The sequence below is a fragment of the Psittacula echo genome (genome assembly GCF_963264785.1).
Source record: "Psittacula echo genome assembly, chromosome: 4".
NCBI classification, from domain to species: domain Eukaryota; kingdom Metazoa; phylum Chordata; class Aves; order Psittaciformes; family Psittacidae; genus Psittacula; species Psittacula echo.
This window is the reverse complement of record NC_137738.1, coordinates 24,676,445-24,688,750: the sequence shown is the minus strand read 5'-3', so window position 1 is coordinate 24,688,750 and position 12,306 is coordinate 24,676,445. Positions and strand designations below refer to the sequence as shown.

Sequence of the window (12,306 nt, the reverse complement as noted above, 5' to 3'; positions counted from 1 at the left end):
AAAAGCAATTGCCATTTATCTCTTTATATGTAGTTCACTTCAAACACATGGCTCCCACAGATTCTCACAAAGCTGAAGGACCGGATAGAGGAAGGCACTGCCCATGCTATGTCCCCTCACCCTGGTCTGCACCTCATCTGGGCAGCATGATACAGTCAGCCATGCCAAATTACGGCAGGGTTATGGAGTTTCTCTGCTGGGTATCAGTGAGCAGCTGGGGGGACTCGAGTGGAGAGAGGGACGTTGGAGGTCAGGCAGTGACAGTGAAGGACATTAGTGGGAGCAAGAGATGAGAAAAGAGGAGATTAGTGCTAGGAGAATGTCTAGCAGTGATACTGGAGACTGGCAAAGTCTGGTGTAGCTGGTTAGACCACAGCAGGATGAAATGGAGCTCTGCTGGGCTGTTTAGGAAAGGAGCTAGGTGTTTAGGATGTTAGGTGTGAGAATCATATTGTGAGAATGAGTAAGAAGGTTGGATGAGGAAAGCCCAGGATAGGCACTGGTAGAAGACAACAGGATTGTCTGATGAGAGATGAACATGGCAAAAAAGGATGCGAGCACATGTGAGCACAGCTTTCCTATGGCATGGCAAAAGATTGTGATGCTCCTGAGTCTTACTGGTTTTCTGCAAGCAGCAAATACTAGCAAAACCTCATGGTAAATTGAGAGTCATGTCCTTTTTCTCTACTAGTCCATACTAAAGGTGGCAGCCAGCTGTTGGTGCCAGCTAGTCAGCTAGTTCAGCAGCTGAGGCTTTTTAGTACTTAAGAAGGTTCCAGGCTTGCTGATGTCTCATTGAAGTGTAAACACAAATCCACATGTATTTACATGAAATACATATAACAGCATTCAGATCGTGAAATCTATCACTATAGGGGCAGGAAATGTCAAAATCAGGGCTCTCCTAGCAAACTTACTTTGGCCGCATGGGCTATATATTGTATTGTCTTTGCAGGATTTGCCCCTCTTTCCCCTCCCCAGTTATTATCTTTTCAGGGTAGCTGAAGTACCTGCTTCCTGCTTTAGAGATGAATCAGGTCTGTATACAGCAATGAGATTGTCCATAAATTTCTTCCCTAATTTATAGCAGAAGTTTGAAGACATATGTACAATGGGATCGAGAGCTGTGGAAGAGAACGGAGGTATTCTGAGGGGTGCTCATACTGCCTTCAGAATTGTTTCTTCCAATGCGTTCCTAAAGTTTTCAGATGGCTATTAATTGTATGTTCCTGGTTTTCCGGGTACTCAGATTGAGAACCAGCTGCTCCATTTTCTCTGCAAGAGAAGTCAAAGTTAGCTGTACTTTGAATATAAAAGACTGTGTAATGCTCAGTGCTCTTAAAGAGTGCTTCACACCAAACACCTGTGCTTAGTGAAGTCTTCAGTGCTGCAGGTATTATCAGGGGTTTACGTACCTTGCCTCAGAGGCATTCATCAGATACTGCATTGATGAGTACCACAGGAAAAAAAAACAACCCATGAACCTCTGAAAAAATCAGTCATTCTGAATTGAGCTGAGTTTCTATAGACCTAACAGTAGATAAAGCACAAGGATGCAAATTAAAAGGCAAGGATTAAATTACAGACTGGATAATGTCTTGTTCAGTGAGCACTGTTTATCCTGTTCAGTGATTGAGACAGGGGTCTAGTGGTAAAGTAGTATCCAGTCATGAAATCAAAGAATTTGACTTAATGCAAGTGGGATTTATGCAATTTCCAAGGAAAGGTATCATGATCTTCACTATGAGGGTTGTGAGACACTGGGACAGGTTGTCCAGAGAAGCTGTGGCCTCCTCATCCCTGGCAGTGTCCAAGGCCAGGTTGGACGGGGCTTTGAGCAACTGTTTAGTGAGAGGTGCCCCTGCTCATGTCAAGGGGGGTTGGAGCTAGATGATCTTTAAGGTCTCTTCCAACCCAAACCATTCTATGATTCTATGATCTTGAATATTTCATTCTTCAATGTAAGATTCTGTATTATTTGAATCTGGGTATGATTAATGATTCGTGAGGAAGGAAAATACAGATATATATGAGGAGCATGAAGTTGTACATTTTTCCTTCTTACTGAGCAAATGAAAGGACTAACTTAAACAGATTCAGGTTTGCATGGTGAAGTCTCCGAAGAGTAAACACAAAGAGCATTGCTCACTGCAGCACAACCACATCTCAGTTTTGTGGAGGTTTAATACCTGCTAGCGTTCTTTAAGGTAGCTATTGAGACATTCGGAAAATAGCACTACAAGTCCTTCAGTAGCTGCTGTAATTTGAGAAGGTTGAAATAAGGAGAAGGTAAGGGAGCGGCATGAAGAAGAGAGAGCTCCTCTCCATGTGGAGGGCTGCTACTCCATGAAATGAACTGGAACTTTCTGCCTAGATATCTGCACAGATTTTCCTTTCTGGATCCTCTTTACCGTACCTGCTGACATACTTCCTAAAGACATCTGAGTTTAGTGTCACAGTATCACAGTATCACAGTATGTTAGAGATTGGAAGGGACCTCAAAAGATCATCTAGTCCAATCCCCCTGCCAGAGCAGGAACACCTAGATAAGATTACACAGGAATGTGTCCAGGTGGGTTTTGAATGTCTCCAGAGAAGGAGACTCCACAACCTCCCTGGGCAGCCTGTTCCAGTGTTCTGTCACCCTCACTGAGAAGAAGTTTCTTCTCAAGTTTAAGTGGAACCTCTTGTGTTCCAGTTTATACCCATTACCCCTTGTCTTATCATAGTTTGCCATTGAGAAGAGCCTGGCTCCATCCTCATGACACTCCCCCTTTATATATTTATATACACTAATAAGGTCCCCCCGCAGTCTCCTCTTCTCCAAACTATAGAGACCCAGCTCCCTCAGCCTTTCCTCATAAGGGAGATGCTCCACTCCCTTAATCATCTTTGTCGCCCTGCGCTGGACTCTCTGCAGCAGGTCCCTGTCCTTCTTGAACTGAGGGGCCCAGAACTGGACACAATATTCCAGATGCGGTCTCACCAGGGCGCAGTAGAGGGGAAGGAGGACCTCTCTCGACCTACTGACCACCCCCCTTCTAATACACCCCAGGATGCCATTGGCCTTCTTGGCCACAAGGGCACAGTGTTGGCTCATGGTCATCCTGCCATCCACTAGGACCCCAGGTCCCTCTCCCCTACACTACTCTCTAACAGGTCGTTCCCCAACCTATATTGGAACCTGGGGTTGTTCCTGCCCAGATGCAGGACTCTACACTTTCCCTTGTTATATTTCATCAAGTTTCTCCCTGCCCAACTCTCCAGCCTGTCCAGGTCTCGCTGGATGGCAGCACAGCCTTCTGGCGTGTCAGCCACTCCTCCCAGCTTAGTGTCATCAGCAAACTTGCTGACAGTACACTCAATTCCCTCATCTAAATCATTGATGAATATATTAAATAATACTGGTCCCAATACTGACCCTTGAGGCACTCCACTAGATACAGGCCTCCAACTAGACTCCGCCCCATAGACTACAACTCTCTGGCTTCTGTCCTTCAGCCAGTTCGCAGTCCATCTCACTACCTGATCATCCAGGCCACACTTCCTCAATTTAGCTATGAGGATGCTGTGGGAGACTGTGTCAAATGCTTTGCTGAAGTCAAGGTAGACCACATCCACCGCTCTGCCATCATCCATCCACAATGTTATTTCCTCATAAAAGGCTATGAGGTTGGTCAAGCATGACTTCCCCTTGGTAAAGCCATGTTGACTGCCCCTCATAACCCTCTTATCCTTGACATGCCTTAAGATGGCATCAAGGATAAGGTGTTCCATCACTTTCCCAGGGATGGAGGTGAGGCTGACCGGTCTATAGTTACCTGGGTCCTCCTTCTTGCCTTTTTTGAAGACTGGAGTGACATTTGCTTTCCTCCAGTCCTCAGGCACCTCTCCCGTTTCCCAAGACTTGGTAAAGATGATGGAGAGTGGTCTAGCAATGACTTCCGCCAGTTCCCTCAGCACCCACGGGTGCATCCCATCTGGACCCATGGATTTATGGATGTCCAGATTGCTCAACTGGTCCCTAACCCATTCCTCATGGACTAAGGCAAACTGCTCCAGTGACCTGACTTCATCTGAGGTCTCAGGAGTACAGGGTTCTTCAGGACTGCCTCCGGCAGAGTAGACTGACACAAAGAAGGCATTCAATAACTCTGCCATCTCAATATCTTCTGTCACCAGGGCACCCATCCCATTCACCAGTGGGCCAACCTTGCCTCTGGTGTTAGTTTTATCAGCTATGTATTTGAAAAAGCTCTTTCTGTTGTCCTTGACCCCTCTGGCCAGATTTAATTCTAAGGAGGCCTTAGCCATCCTAGCTGCCTTCCTACATCCTCTAGCAGCAGCCTTATATTCCTCCCGAGTGGCCAGCCCCTCCTTCCATGACCTATAAACTCTGCTCTTCCACTTGAGCATACCCAGCAGTTCCTTATTCAGCCATATTCCTGTCCCCCTGCCTCCTGGCTCTGGACTTTTCCAAAGATAGAGCTTTGCATACCTTATTTTAGGATTTTACCTGTTGTTGTAGCCATGATGATCTAAGGAGTTAGGCAAGAAATTTTTTACAAGTAAGGGTAATGTATTTTATTAGACCACATGATGCAGTTAGAAAAATGAGGAAACTTTTAAGTACTGAAAAAGCTACAGAATTGACTGATATACAGGCATCGGAGTCTGAAGTGTCACATTCTGACCCCATCTTCATTGCTCTCTGTGTATATTCATGATGAGTTATAGTAAATTTCTGAAACTATAAAAACATTTGTTGATGGGATAGAGATACATTTAAAATGAAGACAGGTATATAAAATGGGGCCATTGTGCTGCTCTGGCATATAATTATATTGCTCTTGGAGCAGAATAGAAATGGGCCATAGCATTCCTGAAGATCTCCTACCTTCCATAAGGACACTGGTGCATTTCAGTATGCTGCTATGAGAAATCTGTGACCTTCTGCAAGCCAGCATTTGCTTAACACAATGAGCAACATGCACCTTGGAGCAGCAGTCCTTCTGTGAGTTTCTTCAAAACTTCCTGTGTTTTAGTGTAGTTTGCACAGCAAGGAGATCAACAAAGACCTTTCTTCTCAAAGCTCTTCCAGTGCAGACCTTCTCTTTGTAAAATCTGCTTTCACAAGAAATTTTGCTTTTGCAAATACCAGTTCATGAATCACCTAATGAAACAGTTCAGAGCCTTTCTTTTTTTCAGGCAGAAATGCCATCTCAGCATTCAGAAGAACAAAGCATCTACTTTGTGTCTCACAGTCTCTGTCAAGCAAATTTCATTGAGACATCCAGAATATTTTACTAATATTTTACTTGATGAAGATAGGGTGAGTTAAAAATTAAGCCACACATTTTTGTGTTATTATGTTCTCCTTGATTTTCTTTCTTTCCTTTATAAGTTAGTAGGTGCTATTGTGAGAGATTAGTGAACCTTGAACAGGTGACCTTGTCTTGTGGCCATGTCCAGAATTGACAAAAATCTGTTTAGCAAATTTCTTCAACTTTATTTTATTTTTCAGTGTAAAATAGTGACACCAAGGCTAGTTATTTTGTCTGGGTGCAAAGTGAAGTTGGTAGTCAGGGTGCAGACTGTGCTGAATGAGCAAACTGAAATTAGAAATTAGCATTGGCTGGGCTTATTTGCAGCTTGGTTTCAGGCTTTAATCCTAAACAAATCTGCCCTTTAGTTCCTATCGATATATGTCAGAGGATCATTTGAATTATAGATAGGTATTTCCTCTGTATCGTCATTCTTCTTGCAAGTGTGTATTTCAGTACAAGGCAGATGGCAGAGATTATTTTATATTCATAATGCATATACCTCTAAGAGAACCATGCTGCAGTGTGCTGATGCTGGCTGCATGGGTTATGTATTCTCAGGAGACCAGCATGTTCAGAATGTATTCTTTTGCCCTTTCCCCTGTCGTCTCATGTTTTGCAATGATAGAAGCACTAGCAAATGAAAGGCTTGTTATTGATTTCTGTGCAGATGTTCATAATTTCTGTGTAACTCTGCATTGGGTGGCAATAACTGACATACAAAATTTGATATCTTGATTATTCCTTGATGGAAAGGAGGACCACTAACCTGAAATACAGCAGCTTATTAACTCTGGATCTGTGGATTCAAAGCAGCCTTAGGTCACAAGTGAAATGAGTGAGACTGTCTCTGGATGTTTGTTTGCATCTCAAAGACACCAGGTTGCCTTCAATGTGACTGGAGCAGATGGAAGAAGAAATCCTGAAACAAAAAATGTTTTATTTCCAGTGTTGCTAGCCTAGCTGAAATTGCAAGTACTGGAAATGTCAAGAGAGGCACAATTTGTGAGCTTCTCAGGTTTATTGCTAGTTGCATCAAAATATGAATCCCAAATGCTATTGTTTACTCAATTAAAAAGAGAGGCTCAAGAAATTTTATGCTTATCTGTCAGTCCCATCCAGTGGGCATAACTTCAGTTCCCAGCACTTGCAGCTTTATGCAGAGCTCCCAGGGGCTGGAAAGGATAAGTGGATGACTAAGGGCAAACAAGTACCATTGGTCTTTATTAGATATTGATGGGAGAGTAGCAAAAATCTGATCCCCAGCCACTGAAGGTATTGCTGTCATTACAACAGTGAAACAAATTTCTTCAGCAATAGGTAAATGCCAGGCTGTTGCTGTTTTTGCTTTCAGCCGTATGTAACTATCATCCACAATCCTTAATGTAGGAGAGGCTCTCTTCAAAAAGGATGCCATTTCCCAACTAGCTCTCTAGTTGGCCTGTATACCTTGTAGCTAAAGCTATCTTTAAAAATTATATGGTGCATTTCTGACTACAGGATTAGATGATCACCACAGAGGTGTTATATATGCATCATTGTGCTGTTAAAATTCATGTTCTTAGTCCAGTCACAGACAACCCGACAGAAAAGCATCAGCATTTCAAAAGCTATCCTATGCTGAACAATAGAGTAAATGGCAAGAACAGAAAATTTGATTTCTGCCTCAGTGGAAGAAAAGATCTAATATGAAAGAACAACTGTGCAAAGTTTTAAGGCTTGATTGTTTTGTATTTCACTGGTATGACCGGCAAAATTAATTTCAGTGATTTAACTATTGTTATTATTGAGTTACCCAGTGCCCTAGAAGGCAAGAAAAAATCTGAGTTCTCTAATCTAATTCATTACCTCTTGTCCTTCAAAGCTGGGCCAAAGTTTCCTTGTACACTATGCACTGGAAAAGGGCAGCAGATGTGTGCCACAGTGGCTCCTTCACAGTTAGTCTCCAACACTGGTCTGCATTTCTGTATTGGCATTGGTAACAGTACAGAATAACTGAGGCCAGAAGAAGACAGAAAGGGGGAACTGGGAAGAGGAAAGGTGTTTAAGTTGTAGTCCAGGGTCTGTCTTTCATGCTCAGCTGCAGAAATAACAGAATGCAAACCTAAGGAAGGATACTAATTAGGATTCCATTGAAAAGAGAAAAAAATCAGCATCACAGTGGTCAAAGTGAAATCTTGCTCACTAATGTAGCCTTAATTCATTTTATTTTACAGAGACAGCAAGCTCACCATGTTGCTTCGGGAGTCCTTGGGGAACATGAACTGCCGAACCACAATGATAGCTCACATTTCAGCCACCGCGGGGAACTATGCTGAGACACTGTCCACCATCCAGATTGCATCAAGGGTCCTCAGGATGAAGAAAAAGAAAACTAAGGTAAGACAGTGTATAACTCCCTTCTTGTAATGGTGGAGGAGGGAGGAAGAAGGACCCTGAATGATCCTTAACAGAGTAGTGTGTAACAAAATCAGTAATCAATTCCAAAGCGTGTGGGTTCCAAGCCACTTGTCCTAGGCAAGTGGTTTAGAGCACATAGCAGAGACTAGGAGGGGTAAGTGCTTCAGCTTTAGATACAGAGGAATGTGTTCAGACATCCGCGATAGCAGGTTTGTAAGCTGGCCTTATTTAATGGTATAGCTGTCAGAGAGCATTTGTTTTCAGTTTTTCTTTTAGTGCTAATGAAATAATAAGGAGTGAGACTGCTGTAAAGTTAAATAAAATTGGGATTAATTAAGAATTAGATTCTCTGTGCTTCTCAGAGAGAGCTCCTGCAAAATAAATGCAAAGTAGTGTGTCCATTGACAGTACTGATGATCCTGTTATTCCCACTGCTTCTAAATATGGATGATAGATTTTCCAAGAATTAGAGTGAGGATGGGCTGTATCCACTTTCATGTTTTAAGAGTTCTGGTTCCTTCTGGACAGTTTATGGTGTGAATTGGGCACAACGAATGTCTATTGATTGACAAAATCTTTTTCGTCACTGTTTTGAAGAGAGACGAGTGAAGGGATTCAGTCCACACACCATCACAGCAGTCTCCAGAGACCTCTGAGTGCGCATTATACAATTCCATGCACTGGTAGCATAATCAAATGGGGATTTCCTTTATTTTCTGTGCCTTGTGTAATGAGTTTTCTCATTCCTCTTCACATAGCACACTCACACACACAAAATCAGCAAAGCCTTTGCCAAATATTTGATTTCTTTGGCTGGGCTCAATTAAGGGAGAGATCCAAATCCATTTGTTCAGTATATTTTTTTTTGAAGTCTCATGATTTTGAGTGGGACACAGAGCTGGGGCATTGGGTTCTCCACTGAACACTGCTGTGTGTTTGCTGTAGGGCTATAGATAAGAAGCTTCAGAGTTCTGTGCCTTAGTTTAATTTCCCAGTTTAGATGTGACTGTGACCTTTTTGTGTATATGCTTTGCGCAAAGAGCTGTTTGCAGTGCTGAAATGTCGTGCTATCTCTCTCTCTCTCATATTGCAGTACACTTCGAGTTCTTCTGGAGGAGAGAGCTCCTGTGAGGAGGGCAGGATGCGGAGGCCAACCCAGCTTAGGCCTTTCCATTCTAGAAACACTGTTGATCCAGACTTCCCTATTTTGCATTTATCAAGTGATCCTGATTATTCTTCCAGCAGTGAGCAGTCATGCGACACAGTGATTTACGTTGGCCCCAATGGCACTGCCCTTTCTGATAAGGAACTGACGGATAATGAGGGTCCCCCTGACTTTGTTCCCATAGTTCCTGCTCTGCAAAAGACAAAAAACGAGGGCAGGTTGGAAGAAGTTAGTGAATCAGGGCCCAGCACATCTGAAAGAGACTGCCTGAAGTGCAACACCTTTGCAGAACTCCAGGAGAGGCTGGATTGCATAGATGGCAGTGAAGAGACTGACAAATTTCCCTTTGAAGAGATGCCTGCTCAATTTAGTTCAGACCAGAAGTCAAAGTGCTCTGTCTCAAGCCAGCTGGCAGAGCTTAGCCACATACCAGAACCAGATAAGGAAGATTCGATGCCAGAATGTCAGTATCCTGATAGAGTAGCCAAGGAAAATATAAATGCAACACCCAGCAGAACTAAGAGAAATCACTCCCCTGTTCCTTCTGGTGCTCTTACTAATGTTTCAACTCCTTCTTCTCCCAGGAGCGTAACAGGCAGCTCTAGTAAAGAGCTTAGCTCTTGTCAGTTAGCACACAGCACCAGCTTGCAGAGCAGCAGAGAAGGTCTCAACACCTGTGGATTTGTGGAAGGCAAACCTCGGCCAATGGGTTCGCCCCGGCTTGGCATTGCGAGCCTCTCAAAGACATCTGAGTACAAGCCACCAACTTCTCCTTCCCAGAGGTGCAAGGTCTATACACAGAAAGGAGTTTTGCCGAGCTCCACTCCCCCACCAGCTCCTCTGAGTAAGCATACTGGGATGACGTCTAATGAATCTTTATTGCAGTCAGAAATCCGGACCCCACCTGTAGGCATGAGCCCTCAGATCATGAAGAAGTCAGTGTCTTCCAGCAATGGGGATTTTGAAGAGACCATTCTTGATGAAGATCAGCATCAAAGCATTTCTACAGAATCCAAGAAGGAGATTCTGAGCACCACCATGGTGACTGTGCAGCAGCCATTAGAGCTGAATGGAGAGGATGAGCTGGTGTTCACCCTTGTAGAAGAGCTAACCATTAGTGGGGTCCTTGACAATGGACGCCCAACCAGTATCATCAGTTTTAATAGTGACTGCTCTGTGCAAGCTTTGGCCTCTGGATCTAGGCCAGTCAGTATTATCAGCAGCATATCTGAAGATCTTGAATGTTACTCCAGTGCAGCTCCTGTATCTGAAGTCAGTATCACACAGTTCCTTCCACTTCCAAAGTTGGGCCTGGATGATAAACCCCAGGATGATGGCAGCAGGCGTTCATCCATCAGCTCATGGTTGAGTGAAATGAGCACAGGGAGTGATGGTGAACAGTCATGCCACAGCTTCATAGCCCATGCATGCTATGGACACGGGGAAGCAATGGCAGAACCCCCTGTCTCTGAGTTTGCGAGCACCATACAAAGTGCCAGCATGATTTGTTTAAGTGACAAACAGAAGCCTGTGACTGACAACATGCTTATACTGTCAGAAATGGGGCAGGAAGCTTTCAGCAAAGTGCCACCCATCAAAGGCTGTAAAATATCAGCTCTAGGGAAAACTACTGTCACAATCAAAAATACTGCAAGCCTCAGCAGCTGTGAAGGCTACATCCCTATGAAGACAAACATTACTGTGTATCCATGTATTGCTGTTAATCCCTTCAAAGCACAAGAGACTGATGACGCTGTTCCAGCAGTAACTGCAGACTCAAAGGTTGCTCATCCCCATGACAGGAGAGAATCCAGTGCTAAGAAGGATATCAAATTTGAAGATCCTTGGTTGAAGAGAGAAGAAGATGTAAAGAAGGACTGCTCTGGGAGCAGTGATGGGCCAAGGCCTGACACAACCACAGTTTCAGTCAAGGCTGAGCACAGCACAAAGCAGTCCTCAGTGGACAGGTTTAGCAGCAGCAGTGGGGACACCTCTATCTCCCCAGGATCTGACAGTCTAAAGAGGATTGTGGATGGGTGTGAGGTGGCAGCATCTGGCTCAGCAACCCAAAGCCCTGTTCATTCCAGTGACAGCTTGAAGAATGGTAGCCTTCCTCGAGGGCTCCTGAAGGCAGGCAAGCTGGAGGAGCCTGACAGTCACCTCCATCCTACTGCCACTGACAGCAGTGGAGGTGTCTCTCCTGCCCTTCCCCAATTTTCTAAGGCTAGCCTTGACAGGAAAATGGTCTCTCCCAAGCACTGTGTTCTCACTCGTCCCAAAGGGACCCCTCCTCTGCCACCAGTCAGAAAGTCAAGCTTGGATCAGAAGAACAGAGCCAGCCCCCAGCACAGCGCAGCCAGCAGCACCACAAGCAGTCCCTCCAGCCAGCCTGGGTCCTTCCTGGCTAGTTTCCCTGAGGAGCTGAATGCCAAACAGAAAGGCCCTGGTGTTGACAGCAACTGTGGCAACAGCAGCAGCAAGCTCTTCAGTGCCAAATTGGAGCAGCTTGCCAGCAGGACCAACTCTCTTGGGAGGTCCACGGGAAGCCACTACGAGTGTTTGTCACTGGAAAGAGCAGAAAGCCTGTCCTCTGTGAGCTCTAAAATGAGCCCTGGCAAAGATACCACCATGCCTCGCACCGGGAGGAGCCTCAGCCGTAGCGTCATGTCCTCACCCACCAACTCGGGCCTCTCCCAGTCGGCAGGTGCCTCTCCAAAGGCCAGCCAGTCAAAGATCTCTGCCGTCAGCAAGCTCCTGCTGGCAAGTCCTAAGGCCCGCAGCCTATCCGCCTCTGCCACCAAAACTCTCAGCTTCTCAACCAAGTCACTGCCTCAGTCCGTAGGGCAGAGCTCCAGTTTGCCTCCAAGTGGGAAGAATATGTCCTGGTCAATGCAGTCCCTCAGCAGAAACCGGGGCTCCAGCCTCGCTTCTAAGTTGCCCCTTCGGGCTGTCAACGGACGGATTTCGGAGCTGCTGCAAGGGAGTGCCAGTGCCAGAGGCTTACAGCTGCGGGGAAGCCCAGAGGCAGATGAGCGTGGGGGCCTTCCTGGAGATGAGAAGCCAGCTGTTCACATTCTGCCTTCACCTTACAGCAAGATCACCCCTCCTCGGAAGCCTCACCGCTGCAGCAGTGGCCACGGGAGTGACAACAGCAGTGTCCTGAGTGGGGAGCTGCCCCCTGCCATGGGGAAAACAGCCCTCTTCTATCACAGCGGAGGGAGCAGTGGCTATGAGAGCATGATGAGGGACAGTGAGGCGACGGGGAGTGGCTCTTCAGCACAAGACTCCATGAGTGAGAACAGCAGCTCCATGAGTGGCAGGTGCCGAAGTCTCAAAAATCCAAAGAAACGATCAAATGCAGGTAAGCTTGTAGTGGTGTGAAAGAGGGATGCGGACCAAAGCAGATAAGTAGTACAT

At 45.3% G+C, this 12,306-nt stretch overlaps 1 protein-coding gene across 1 annotated transcript in view; it reads left to right on the top strand.

The window, feature by feature from the left end:
- KIF26B (kinesin family member 26B) overlaps nt 1-12,306 on the top strand; it is a gene marked incomplete at both ends in the record, with an annotated part of 292,830 nt that overhangs the window by 264,383 nt on the left and 16,141 nt on the right. Inside the window, 2 exons of the mRNA XM_080616449.1 lie at nt 7,541-7,703; nt 8,818-12,250. Of these exons, the coding sequence (XP_080472575.1) occupies nt 7,541-7,703; nt 8,818-12,250 (3,596 nt within the window). The remainder of the gene's footprint in view (nt 1-7,540; nt 7,704-8,817; nt 12,251-12,306) is intronic.